Source organism: Tachysurus vachellii, chromosome 6, assembly GCF_030014155.1.
Source record: "Tachysurus vachellii isolate PV-2020 chromosome 6, HZAU_Pvac_v1, whole genome shotgun sequence".
Lineage (NCBI taxonomy): Eukaryota > Metazoa > Chordata > Actinopteri > Siluriformes > Bagridae > Tachysurus > Tachysurus vachellii.
The window spans coordinates 21,690,801-21,705,609 of record NC_083465.1 but is presented as its reverse complement, the minus strand read 5'-3'; the positions used below and the strand labels follow the sequence as shown (position 1 = coordinate 21,705,609).

At 40.9% G+C, this 14,809-nt stretch overlaps 1 protein-coding gene across 3 annotated transcripts in view; it reads left to right on the top strand.

Annotated features, from left to right (window-relative positions):
* The first annotated feature begins 1,732 nt into the window (after nt 1-1,732).
* The window catches only part of map3k21 (mitogen-activated protein kinase kinase kinase 21), a 21,776-nt gene continuing 8,699 nt past the window's right edge, over nt 1,733-14,809 (top strand). For all 3 annotated transcript variants that reach the window (XM_060872892.1, XM_060872891.1, XM_060872890.1), the window contains exons 1-4: nt 1,733-3,403; nt 11,345-11,525; nt 11,965-12,113; nt 13,462-13,637. In XM_060872892.1, coding sequence (XP_060728875.1) covers nt 2,599-3,403; nt 11,345-11,525; nt 11,965-12,113; nt 13,462-13,637 — 1,311 coding nt within the window. In that variant the 5' untranslated portion in view covers nt 1,733-2,598. The remainder of the gene's footprint in view (nt 3,404-11,344; nt 11,526-11,964; nt 12,114-13,461; nt 13,638-14,809) is intronic.

The following is a 14,809-nucleotide window of genomic DNA, read 5'->3' as shown; positions in this document are numbered from 1 at the left end:
TTCTTGAGCATGAACCTACATCTCAGTTGTTTCCTTGATCAACATTAAGGGAGAAATAAGCAAATGTACTGGATTATTTTATTTGTATGTAATACGCTTCAGTGTAAATATGCTTGTTCCCAAAAGCATGCCAGTAGTTGGATTGGTAATAAAATATAAATTGCCCCTAGTTGTACATGAGTGTGTTCATTTTGCCCTGTGATGAAGAGTCACAACAGAACCGAATCCAGATCAACTGCAAAGTTATTACTGAAAGAGACTGCGTGAACTGTTGGAAGATGAGCATGAGCAAGTATCAGCATACAGTGTGAGGGCTAAAGAAATGGAATAATGTTTAATTCAGTATGTCAAGAAGTCAAGTCAGGAAGCTGTTATTGTCATTTCAACCATATATAGCTGTTGCAGTACACAGTGAAATGAGACAACGTTTCTCCAGGATCAGGGTGCTACATAAAACAAAGACAGAGCTAAGGACTTAGTAAGTTAGTCCTAGATACATAAAGTGCATATGTGCAACCTGGTGCAAACAGTGCAGGACAAGACAAAAAGACAGAAAGACAGTGCAGGACATAAGACAGAAAGACAGTGCAGGACAAAAGACAGAAAGACAGTGCAGGACAAAAGAAAGCAAGACAGAAATACAGTGCAGGACAAAAGAAAGGCAGAAAGAGAGTGCAGTACAGAAGACAGAAAGACAGAAAGACAAACAAAAAAACAAAAAATAAAAGACAATACACAAAAGACAATACAAAAAACAGTGTAAATACTGTATGTTCAATCAATATTGTGTGTGCTGAAATACTGGAGTGAACACAGTATTATAGCAGCAGTTACATGAGGTAATGTAAAGTTTTGTGCAAAACAGCAATCGACTGAAATGTGCAAGACAGCATGTGCAAAGAGCAAAAACAGTGTGTAAAAACAGCATGTAAACAGTGTGATATGGTGGTGCTGTAGTCATGGATGTGTATTGGAAGAGTGTGTATTTGGTGTGGGTCAGTGCAGTCCATACAGTTGATTGTGTTTGTGTGTGTGTGTGTGTGTGTGTGTTATTGAGACAGTTATTGAGGAGTCTGATGTCTGCCTATACTTGAAGTAAGCATACAGTGGGAAAGTGTTATAAGAAAGCTATTAGTGCTTGTTTTTAACATTTTAGAAATAAAAAAAAGAACCCAGAGTTTCTCATAAAACACCATAAGACACCAAACTGACCAAAATCATGACTTTATTAGACTTTATTAAGAATGATAAAGTTTTAGAAGAGTGGCCAGGTATCTGTGAACAGGCATTGAATGGAAACTAATATTTTATAAGCATTTAATTCCAGAATTTCAATTTTTCTATATTTTCATATTATCTTTAAAAGGATTAATTGGTTGGACAAAAGTAGATTTTATTATGCAGGTGTTTTATCAAGGTTTTTACTATGAAGGTTTAGTAAAACGTTGCTAGAGAAGGTTTTCTGCTTACAATTCCAATGAGATGCCTGTAATATTTTAAAAACAGGTTAGCTTTATTTCTTTCTTTCTTACTTTCTTTATTTATACTAATTCTATTCCAAGTTCCCACGCTGAGGTGTAAAGGTCACGTGGGGTTGCTTAGCCAATCGGTTTGCACTGAATAGCTTCCACGAAGCAACGGAATGCTGCTGTAATAAAAAAAAAAAAAAAAGAAAATAGCAGTGAGAGGCGCGTGGGACGGAGCGCTGATATGTGATTGGTTGGTGCTCCGAGTGATTGACTATGGCTCCGCCTCCTTGTGTGTGTCGTTAGGGTGAGTGGCGGAGGCAGGCTGACGCCATGGCGCTGTTCCGCACACTTTCTCTACCGACTTACTGGACTTCTTCGACTCGCTCTAACTAAACCGTTCGCGTTCACACACAGTTCGGAGTCTCGGGTTTTCACTCGTGTCCATGGATTTTTATTTCGTAAGACGGAAGAGTTGTTTTTTGTGCGGTTTTCTCGGACATGTTTTTGCTAACTGGAGTCAGGTGAATGAAGCGGTTGTGTTTGTAAACTTTTAGCTTCTTCTGCTAGCTCATAGTCTGAGAAAACGACACGATACGGTGTGGAGAAAGTCTGTAAAGTAAACACTGACCTTTTAAAAGACGTTTTGTCAGCTGAAACACGTGTGCGTGTGTTCGGTTTGTACGTTTATTCCGTGTTTTAGTGAGCAGGTAGCGCGAAGTTTGCACCTGTAACGTTAGCTAACGTTAGCACGCGAGCTAATAAGTCCATAGTGGCCTTTACAAAGCGGGTCTTGTGTGTGTTTAACTTTAGCGACAGTTAAGTGAAGTGAAAAAGCTTTAGTTTATAGTACAGATGTGACTGATGTTTGTAACAGGACTCGTGTGTCACTGTTTCTAGGTTTGAGACGCTCTACAGTCTCAGGCTGGTTTAACGTGGTTTAGGGGCAATGCGCAGACACAGACAGGTCAGAGTCAGACCCGTTAACGGATAAGACGAAGACTGGTCCGCGTCCGCGCGCCCGTTTTCCCGGTGGTTATTGCATGTCTCGAGCGGTAACGCGACCCCAGTTTACATTCATTCTCCGCTCGGACATCAGCGCATCTTATGGTGCCGCCGCAGACGCCGAGTCATGGATGTTCCCCGGGCCGTTTTCCCGAACGGTGAGGGGCGACTAGCGGAGCATGGCTGGCCGGAGAGCTCCACTTCCTCCTCTTCTTCATCCTCCGCAGCTGCCGGGAACTCTCGCGCGCACTCGGCACCGGCGCGCACGCGCTCGCTGTGGACTGCGGCGTACGACTACGAGGCGAGCGGCGAGGACGAGCTCAGCCTGCGGCGCGGTGACGTGGTCGAGGTGCTGTCCAAAGATGCGGCCGTGTCAGGCGATGAAGGCTGGTGGACCGGCAAGCTCAACCACCGCGTGGGGATTTTCCCGTCTAACTACGTCACCTACCAACCGGCTGTGTACAGACCGGCGGCTGTGTCCTCACCAGCATCTTCAGCTTCATCCGCATCACGAGATCCTTTAAACATTCCGTTCAGCGAGCTCGTGCTCGAGGAGATCATCGGCGTCGGCGGCTTTGGTAAAGTGTATCGTGGCACATGGCACGAGCAGGAGGTCGCCGTGAAGGCGGCGCGCCAGGACCCGGACGAGGACATAACCGCCACCGCGGAAAGCGTCAAGCAGGAGGCCAAGCTGTTCTCCATGCTGCGCCACCCCAGCATTATCCGGCTCGAGGGCGTGTGTCTGGAGGAGCCCAACCTGTGTCTGGTGATGGAGTACGCGCAAGGAGGCACGCTGAACCGCGCGCTCACCGGCAGACGCATCCCGCCACACATCCTGGTCAACTGGGCCGTGCAGATAGCTAAGGGCATGCAGTACCTGCACGAGGAAGCCGCCGTGCCCATCATCCACCGTGATCTAAAGTCCAGCAACAGTAAGAGAATTATAGCAGTTGTGGTAGCGAGAGGGTGTGAAAAATCACCATACATCAAGTTTCACAATACACTATATTTAGATTTCGCAAAACTCTAAGGCATTAAAACAAATCTGTATAAAGGAACAAATATGATGTGTACCATGTCTCAGAAAAGTAATTATCACAATATCAAGATTAACTCTTATCACTCAGCCCTGAATAACACTATTAAGAACAAAGTAACTTTATCTTCTCTCATAGGGCTGCTGCAGTTTGTTCTCCTGCATTGGTTTGTCACTTATTGTTGACTTTCGCAATTAGTGCGTTAATCATTAGTGCTCGGTCTCATTTTGAAATACTATCCTCACATGGCCACGTTTCTTAGAAATTGACGCTTATCAAAATGTTTGACCTGAACCTTTCATTCAACATTTGATCTTATGAACTACTAAACCCGTGCTTCAACATCTAAATGGTTTAAAAAAGTTTTTGAGAAGGACATGCTTTCTGGGTAAATAACCACTTTGGAACTGTTCCCAAGTACAGTCAGATTCACTTCAGTAACTACACGGTCTCTGTACACAGAGTAGAAACCTAAGGACATTAGAAACCTCTGGTGCTCCGGTGACTAGACTCGAGTAGGTTACAGTGTGTTCACCACCGAAAGTGCTCGTCTTGTGAAAAATTAATTGGAATTCGATGAGAAAAAAAAAATTAACTCGTCTTGCACGTTTGATGTCAGATTTCTTTCAGACTTTCTCACTAGTTTTAGGAGGAAAACTGATGAGAGAATTGCACTTATGGGTTATCGAGTACACAAACATAGGAACCGTCGTCCATGAAATATGCGTACAAAGCTAGTTAGTTGAGATGTCAGCGGTGTACGTGATAAACAAGATGTAAGAAGTTGTGACACAAAACTATTGAAATGCGAGCTCAGGTTATAAACAGGACACACTGAACTATCTGTTAAGTAGCTAGCTAGCGATGGCAACGTTTCCACATCACATGTTCATGACCGTTTTTACAGCCGACCACTTTAGAAATGCTTCTTTGACCACTTTATTAGCTTATTAGAGAGAAACTGTGTTCTATTTGTTTTGAGTCATGTTTGCACACTATAGTGAGTCTGTACAGGTTTTGCATTATGGCACTCCAAGAATGTATGAACCTGTACCAATTTACATCAACTTTTGAAATGACATTCACATTAATTATGCTTAAGAAAGCACCAAATACTTTTGGAGTCTTTCCCTTCAGGCACTATTAACTTCAAATGTATTTCGCAGCAAATAACGCAGACAAATAGGGTACTTTGGAAAGTCTTCTCCACATGAAATGTGAAGTCATTTCATGTCTGTGTAAGGAAAGGATTGTGGGTGGACAATAAAACAAGGACATGGCTTTGAGTTTGCTTTCTTTCACCTTTTCAACAGTTTAATCTCAAAGTGTTACCGCTTTAGAAAAGTGCTATCTCCTCTGTGTGTGTGTGTGTGTGTGTGTGTGTGTGTGTGTGTGCGCGCGCGCAAACTTCTGCTTGGGAGTTGCTTGTTGGTTAGTTATGAGGATGTGAAATGAGGTAAGGGTTTGAACAGCTGGTCTCCTCACAGATGATGTATGCATGCCTCCAAACTACCAGGCCTGCAACAAATAGACAAAAATCGATGAACGTTCACGTTGTAGCGTATTTCTCACATTACAGTTCTACCAGGAACAGTTTTATTAATTAGGTTGTGATCGCCTGCCTTTTCAATGTGGAGCTTTTAGCGAAGGGTTCGTTTGGCTAGATTTTTAGTGTTATAAAGTTACCATGTCTGTGCCTTTGCCAATGCTTCCCTCAGCTCCGTGATTTAGCAAATATGTGTGTTATATTTAAACCTTGCAATGAGGAAATACTTGCATACCTAATTTGTTTTTATTTCTGAAATGTTTGAAAAAGTTTTGTAAATACCTTATTTTGACCTTTTGCACAATAATACAACATACTAGGTGACACGTGGCTGTAAATAAATGTCTGTTACGCTCTTTAAACCTTTTAAAAGGTTTTATACTTTGATGCCTTAAGAGTTACTTCTGCTTCCTGTAATCTGAACAATTATTAGCCTTTGAGTTATATATGAGTGTTTGGGGAAAATTTAAGGTGTTTTCAAGAAATTGTTCGATAACAAGTTTTCCAAGAACAGAAAGCATGGTTCAGCAGCGTGCTAGTAAATATTTGGCAGATTTCACACGAAACATGGTCTTCCTGCTTAAACCCTTGCTTCACTTGATGGTTTGTGTGATGGCCCACATGATTAATTCAGTTCCACCTGTGCACCAACAGTGTCTAATTTCTGCCACATTGCTTCTAATGTCGGATGATGCTGTGTAAATATTGTGTAACATCTTGGTGTTTTTGCCTGAGCTGCTTTCGCAGAAGGAATCAGTATTGTCTGGTCCTCTGGGTTCCCACTGGTCTAATGCTATGACTTAAACAAAGCTGCTAATCCTTTAACCCAGAAAAGGACAGATGAAAGTAAATTGACTTCTCTGTATTGTAGTGGGCTGGAGGAAGCTTCTGAGCTAGCAGAAGTAGAGCATTTTAAAGTGTGCTCTAGATATTAACTTGTTTGCTCTGTAGTGAAAACATTGGCAGGAGTTTCTAATGAAGTCCAAGAAGCCTTGAATGATGAACGCGCACAAAAGTTTGATTGAAACACATGCAGACTAAGACTCATTTTAGTCTGATGTACTTTTTGAATTTTGTATTTAATCTGTTCTTCAAAAATCTTCACAAAATAAGCACAACCAGCTGTGCAATGCAGCAGTGTCTACCCCCGTGTTCCCTTGTCGCACCATAACTGTTAACCCAGTTCAGTTTGTTTGTCCTTCCACGGGTTTGTGACGAACAACACTAGAAGCTTGCTGACCTTAATTGAAAAGTAGTGTGTGTTTGCACAGGTCTGCACTCACGCCACCACCCACTGTGCGCCAGAGCTTTTCTGTCAGGCCACGCTTTCAGCTCGCCTCGTAAGGAGGAGCACGTTGAATAAGGCAGCCCACGGGTCATTCAGCTGGGCCATTGTTCACTAGGGAAAAGGTGAAACATACATTGTTCTTCAGGCACATAGCTTTCTCACAGCACTGGACGTACTAGTCTCAATAATTTCATATCAAGACAGTAAGTTGTTCTGTGGCCACATGTAGAGATCTGCAATTATCCTTAAGACCTAGGGAAAAAGTCAGTGAAATAGTGTTTGTGTGCCCTAATCTTTTAATACCTCACTCGAAGGAATGTCTCTAATGAGGGGGCAAAAGCTTAACACAAGTTTGTACAATGGAGTGGTCAAGCACCCGTTGCTAGGTGACCACCGTCCCAAGAATGGCCGACTCCTCGGGCTGAAAGGCTTATTTTCCATTATATTTAATCTCCTCAATGGCAGCTGCTTTCTCTGTCAAGGAGCATGTGTAATGCAGAACTGCAGACAGAAGTTGTAGTGAAACCTGGCCTGGGGCCAGAGCTCCAGCACACACATTAATATTGAGTTTCAACCACATAAAATAAAAGTCTGAAGAATCTCAAGAACGCGAAGCTTTCGAGAAGACATGTCACTCAGAACGGACAACAAAGAGAAGTATGCTCCTTGAGGAAAGCCTATAAGTGTAGTAAAAAAATTATATATAACTTACTGAAATATTCTAGATTGTAACAGCAAGACCTTGGTGCCTGGTTTCAAGGCAAATCTGGTCTGAACAGGACGGACACTGACACTTGCCATTTGTGGAAAATATATCTGTGAACTCATGTACACAAAAAAAAAGTAGTCAGCACTTTCCTCCAAGTGGTTTATACTGCTATACGATGTTAGCTACGTTAGCCTTCCAGCTTCTCTGTTTGTAGCTGTCGTATGAGAGGGGGTGGATGGGGAAAGGGGACACGCATGAAAAACCCGGAAATATAAATTCTGTCTTCCTGCCTCCAATCTGTTCTCCACGTTCTTTGGGGGTTTCCTCTGGGTACGTTGGTTTCCTCCCCCATTCCGTAGATGTTTGTCGTAGACCAGCGGTGTCCAATCTTATCCGGAAAGGGCCGGTGTGGGTGCAGGTTTGCATTCCAACCAAGCAGAAGCCATACCTGATTAATCAGTTGTTCTGTGGCTTCTGCTTGGTTGGAATGAAAACCTGCACCCACACCGGCCCTTTCCGGATAAGATCGGACACGGTTGTGGTAGACTCATTGGCATTTCGTGTGTGTGTGTAGGTGTGTGTGTGTGACCAACCTTGTGCCCTGAGTCCGCAGGGATAGACTCCAGGTTCCTTCAGAATGGGGATCCCCTCTGTAGGATAAATGCTAGAAAAATGGATGGATGCATTATAAATTTATACTAACAGTCTTTAAAAAAGGACTAAACATTTTAGTGATATAATTTATTAGATTAAATTCTGTATTTTTAAATTATTTTTTACTAGTTTTTGTTACCGTAGCAGTATCACAGTGAGACCAATTCAGTTTCCAGCTCTAGAAGTGTACTGTGGGTCTTTAAACTGGTTGCATAATTACTGTTTTGGGTCAAATAATAACTCTGTTCTGCAGCCAGTGCCTTAACTACTGGTTCATACACCTTCTCTGATTTCAAAATAGGGTTGTGGAAATAAGTATAATTATTAGTTTAGTCTGTTGGTGGTGTTTTTGCTGCTCTCAGGTTGCAGCTGTATGAAGTATGAATTCACTGCAGAAGCCTTAACTTTAACTCCAATGAAAGCTAGCACCTGTTCATGTGTCAGATCTTTGTTTTGGAAAGGTGATATCTATTTCATAACTCGTAAGAATTCTCGATGCTGCAGAGAAACAGCTGGAATTCTTCAACCCAAACCGCTCAAACCTGTTTCAGATGGTGTCATTATACATTATATCTTCCTGAAGGCTTCAGTATGTTTACCAAAAAACACACAATCTAGGTGCTAGTCTCCAATTTAAGTACATAATGGGGCACTGTTTGGAGTTTCTTATTGAATTTGAACTCTTTGTATTTTGCAATAACACTCAACCCATAGTTTTTGTTCACTCTGCTGGACATGTTGACGGTTGCAATCTGCTGTTAATGCAGTTCAGTACTCTGGCTTCCAGCAAGAAAACGTCCACGAGGTTTTTTGAGCTACAGTCTCTAGATGTCTTTTAGTCAAAAGTTCATCTGCAGTTTTGTTTGAAGCAGTAAGTAAACAAGATCATTATACATTTGCTGATGGGGTACAGGAAAAGGTCGGAGTTTGCCAGTCAAACGTCCGCTCTCTGTGACAGCAGGCAGTCGTTGCCCGCTCTTATTGACCAAATTTAAAGCAGCAGACTGCATGCGGATGCTATGATCTGGTTTGTGAGAATCTCACTGAATCATCACCATATAAAATGTGAACTAGTTTAGACAAATACATTTGTCTTTTTACGCAATACTCTGCAAGCTCTTTAACAAGATCATGTTTAGTGCTGTGGGTCTTTGCTGAATTGTAACTAAACCTGATAAAAGTAAATACTATATAAATATAGTAAATATATTGTGTGTGTGTGTATATATATACTGTAAATATATATAATCTTGGCTTTAGGATTAATGCTATTGTTGATGTTGATATTAATCTCAGGGGAAACATTGTAATAGCTTTCCCAGGAGATCCAGCAACAACTTAATTCAGACGAAAGGTTTTAAAAGGGTCAAGGCCTCGTCACAAAGCTTTAGCACTTAAGCAATGTTTACTTTTCAATACGGCAGAATGCTGAGATTTTCCTCACATCTTGCTGAGCTGACAACATGGAAATGTGTTTCAGGAAGCAAATATGCACAACTTGAGATAAAGAGAGAGAAAAAAATAACTTTAAAAGTAAGCTGAACAAATATAGAAACATAATGCAGCTAATCTCATATGATGACTGGCACATTGTTTAAACAAGAAAGACAGTTAATCGAAAAGGATTACAAGCATAAGAGGGGAATAAAAGAGAGACTGAAGCTATGAAAGCTACCTGAATAAGAAAATTTCTTTGCATAATTACAGTGTGGACTGTTGCTGTAGGCCACCGGTTTTACGAAAACACCCAGTGGCCTTTTTTTTTGTTTTAAATCTGTCATATGAATGATAAAACTTTAAAAATAAAAATGATAAAATGTCTTAGATTTTCGTTGATTTGATTTTTAGATTTTAGTTTTAGAAGTTTGTCCTGGCTAAAATGTTATCACGGGGACTAAGAGATGCTAAAACCAAGGATTGATTTCATGGAAACCTTTATGAATCTTGATGGGTTGTATTATTTTTTTATTTATTTTTTTAAGTATTAAGAACAAGGTCATTGGTAAGATGACACTTTGACTTTTCTAGTGAGTTGCACACGATGTCTAAAATGAGTGCTGTGTTTAGGTTCTAGCAGATTGTGTCTTGTGGAAACACAAACTATGGAAACTGCCTAAATGATAGTGTTAAAAATGCAGCAAGCTACTGTAGTGGCACTTCTGGAAGACCTTGGCAAATTTGTTCTAAAGTCTCCTTGGTACAGGTTGAATATATTGAGAATATTTAACAGACTGAAGTGCTTTATAAACGCTATAAGAAAACATGACGGCAGTTAAAATTAAATAACTCCTTAATGCAGCAAAATGAAGTTCAGGGAACGATTATATTGCGTTTATTTTTGTAGGTTTTTTTCTTTCTTTCATTCCCAGGGTGATATAACACTCTAACAGAAGTGTTATTTTCACTCTTCCATATACTGGAGCTCAAAGATGAGCTCAGATGATGATGATCTCCTGCTGGGAGAGGGAGAATGCCATCTCTACCAACCAGACTGCAGGCAGTTTTGCTCCCTAGGCTTCTGGCCTCTGATGGCTTTAGCATTTTTGAGATTTGACTGTTATCATTCCCACCATCAACAAATAATTCTCCTACATGAGGTATGCACCTCACTAACCAGCAAAGTAGGCCGTAAATATTTTTAAAGGTTTTTTTTTTTTTAATCAGTCGTGTAGTTTTGTCATGACTGAGAATAGTAAGGATTTCTGAAAGTGTCACAAACAGTAGATTGAGCTTTAATTCCAGACTATGTTCAGATTCTTCAGTATTTGGAGTTTGTCTTTACCTGGTTACTCTGTTAATAACAATATTGACCTTACACTCCAGGAGTTCAGGACATTGTGCTTTCTTTGCAGAGATTTGTTATCGCAGCAGTAGAGACTGGGATGTTCCCCGGGTCTCTGTTTGCCCTCTGAGTGGCGTTGAGGTTTAAATTATAAATCATGGTGTGCCTGAATAACACTGTAGATATTATTGTCATGTTTGCTTACTTTGAAAATATCTATGTTGAGTGATTCAAGGTTGGGATGTGCAGAAAGAGCTCTGTGTTTTGGAATACAGTTAGGGACGGATGTCTACAGCTTGGTTACCTTCTTCCTTGTTGTTTCTTTATGTTGTTGTTGGTGTCTGAGATGAAGCACAGTGGCAGGCAGGGCTATCATGCCAAACATTAAAACTGAAAGAAGTTTCTTTCCATCATGACCTCAATTCTTCAAAATGGCACAGATTCACATAATGATCTGTACTGAACTACTACACAAACACTGCAGCTTGCCAACTCATCTTTACTTCATGGCCCACAATACTTTGTATTGTCTCACGGCCCTGTTTTTGCAACTCCTTTGCATAATTACTGGTTTGTCTGTTGCTGTAGGTCATTCTTTTCCTGAAAACACGTACAGGGTGAATTCCTTTTATTGTTTTTCCTTTTCTTTTTTTATCTACTTTAAAATCTACTATTAATATAAAGACATTTATAGAGTTTACTTTTGATGTCTCGAAGTTTTGTTCTGAATAAATTTAAGCATAAAAGCTACCAGATATCAAAGCCAATGAATTTGAACTTTTACAGAAACCTGTTATGAAACTTGATTTGATTTTTACATCATTTGTGTGTCTGCCTTCTTTTTTTTTCCCGTACAGTTTTAATACTTGAAAAAATTGAGAACAATGACATTGGTAGGAAGACACTGAAGATCACTGACTTTGGCTTGGCTAGAGAGTGGCACAAGACTACCAAAATGAGTGCTGCGGGCACATACTCATGGATGGCTCCTGAGGTCATCAAATCCTCTCTGTTCTCCAAAGGCAGTGATGTATGGAGGTAAGCTGGAATAAATAGATGGTATACTGAGGGGGGAAAAACAGCTCATGTCTGTATGCACTGTTTTACGAACTATTCCCTCAGAATGCAATGCATTGTCTATCCTTAGCTACTATCATTTGTCTTGTTTTTTTTTTTTAATTAATTGTTTTTCACTTATTTATTTACATTAATATATTAAGGTGTTTGTATTATCGAAATTTAGTCATATTGATGGGATGACTGCTAATGACTTTGCAGTCTCTCAAGCATAATATTGCCACCAGGGATTATAAAGTGCAGTTTCTTTATTACATCCATTATGTTTCTCTACATTCAATACCACAGTAAAATGTAAGACCTGATTATTTATTTATGTATGTGCTTATATCTTTGGCCCTTAAGGCTGTATGCATTAGGAGAAGGAACCTCACACAGATTTGTGTTTTTCTCCTCCTAGTTATGGGGTGCTTCTCTGGGAGCTGCTGACAGGAGAGGTTCCATACCGTGGTATTGATGGTTTGGCAGTAGCCTATGGAGTAGCTGTCAACAAGTTAACCCTCCCCATTCCATCCACCTGCCCTGAGCCTTTTGCTAAGCTCATGGAAGGTATGTGTCATTTAGTTTATTAGTCACTATCTTATCAAGACATACAGTATTATGTTCCCTAGCTATTCAAGCTAGTGAATGTTGGATAGTTTCCATGGACAGCACTGGAATTTACTCCTCTTTTAATTTGGCCACAAGGGATTAAGGGGCTCAATTTTATTAACTTTTTCTTCTGTTTTCTTTTTAATGTCTTTTCCATAAACTCAACCAAAAGAAATGGCACCTAAATATGTCAAGGCTCACACAGCTTTCGCATCATACAGGTTCAAAAGTAGTTTACATAAAGCTCAATATTTGTGTCTGTGTGTGTGTGTCTCTGTGTGTGTGTGTCTCTGTGTGTGTGTGTCTCTGTGTGTGTGTGTCTCTGTGTGTGTGTGTCTCTGTGTGTGTGTGTCTCTGTGTGTGTGTGTGTCTCTGTGTGTGTGTGTGTCTCTGTGTGTGTGTGTCTCTGTGTGTGTGTGTCTCTGTGTGTGTGTGTCTCTGTGTGTGTGTGTCTCTGTGTGTGTGTGTCTCTGTGTGTGTGTGTGTCTCTGTGTGTGTGTGTGTCTCTGTGTGTGTGTGTGTCTCTGTGTGTGTGTGTGTCTCTGTGTGTGTGTGTGTCTCTGTGTGTGTGTGTGTCTCTGTGTGTGTGTGTGTCTCTGTGTGTGTGTGTGTGTCTCTGTGTGTGTGTGTGTCTCTGTGTGTGTGTGTGTCTCTGTGTGTGTGTGTGTCTCTGTGTGTGTGTGTGTCTCTGTGTGTGTGTGTGTCTCTGTGTGTGTGTGTGTCTCTGTGTGTGTGTGTGTCTCTGTGTGTGTGTGTGTCTCTGTGTGTGTGTGTGTCTCTGTGTGTGTGTGTGTCTCTGTGTGTGTGTGTGTCTCTGTGTGTGTGTGTGTCTCTGTGTGTGTGTGTGTGTGTGTGTGTGTGTGTGTGTGTGTCTCTCTGTGTGTGTGTGTGTGTGTCTCTGTGTGTGTGTGTCTCTGTCTGTCTGTCTGTGTGTGTGTGTGTCTGTCTGTCTGTGTGTGTGTGTGTCTGTCTGTCTGTGTGTGTGTGTGTCTGTCTGTCTGTCTGTGTGTGTGTGTCTGTGCCTGCCTGCCTGCCGTTCTAAGCCAGTCCTTGAAAGCACAAAAATTCAATGCACAAGTAGGCTAGCGGTTATAAGACACAGGTGAGAATCCTCACTCTTACCTGCCTGTTCCACGCTCCTCCTCTCCATTCACAGCCGATGCTCAACCACGCCCCCTACTGCCACAATAACTTAAAACCATTTTGCAATGTACTATGTTTACTAATGAATTAATTTAATAGTACATTTAATAATAGGGACTGATTTTGTACACATTCACTTAATGTGTAATGTTTGTGAGCTCAGAATGCTGGGAGCAGGATCCCCACATCCGACCGATGTTTGCCACCATCCTGGAGCAGTTAACTGCCATAGAGGAGGCTGTGATGGCCACCATGCCACAGGACTCTTTCCACTCCATGCAGGAGGACTGGAGGGTGGAGATCCAGGAGATGTTTGATGAGCTACGAACGAAAGAGAAGGTCAGTTTATTATTCACCTTTAAGTACTTGCTGGTTTTTACTGAGTGAGTTGAGTCATTACGCTTGGTTTCTCAAGGGCTTCTATTCCATGGAAATGAATGTTCTGGGTAATGTACAGGTTCAGACCTTTTAAAGGGATGCTGTTCAATGGGTGACACTACACTTTAGCTTTCTGTCAGTTCCGAACATGCAGAAAATGGCCACAAGTCATCTATTTTAGTCTGTTTAAGTTGATTCTTTAGGACTTTGTATAGTGTACTCACCCTGAAGGAATGTTCTAGCACAGGGATTGTCACCTGATGGACCAAATCGAGCAATTTTAGCATCAATTTAAACCATTAATAACTGAGAAAAAAACGCTTGGTGCAGTTCAGTGACCCTAGTTGTTCCTTTTCTTTTGCTGCTTGTTCTTGTCAGTCACATTTAAATTTATTTAGTTTAGGGCAGCTCATCAAGAAAGAGAAGGGATTCATAGCAGTCATATATATTTACTAGGACCTTTGTTAGCAAAGAGTGCTTCATATGTGTGTAAATTACGTAATCAAGGCACATTTATTCTATCACTTTGTTAAACTAGTTTCAATATACCACATATGTAAAATATCACCACAAAGCAGAATTTTAGTACATTTCCCTGTACTTTGAAAAGACCAGAAATAAAGTTTATTTAAACTCACTTAAGAGACTGAGCACTGCTGTTTGATTCGGTAAACACTTGTAATACACAGCCCATGTCTCTGGAAGGCAAATTGACAATTTTAAAAAACACTTCTGGGAGGAATTATAACTTAATATGTACCAATCTCAGCATGTTTTGTGACCCAGCACAGAGGGATTAAATGTCCTCTGTAAGTAACAAATCTGGTTTTAGGAAAATCTGGTTTTAGGAAAGTGTGTCAGCATTTGAGACTACTGTCACGTCTTGGGGTAACAACAGTGAGTTTGTTTGTAATTCTGAAAGAGTTACATAAGTTAGTTACCGTTAGTGGAGATGGTGTTCATGGATCAGCGATCCACAAAAGGCCCTTTATGGGTCATTTGCAGGGGAAATACTCTAAAAGAGGTGAACTAAAGATACACCATACTCACTGGTTTATATTTGGCCTTATTTAAATATTGGAAACATTTCTTTCCGAAACGTATAGAATGGTGTCATGGTTTTTGTCTGCTTG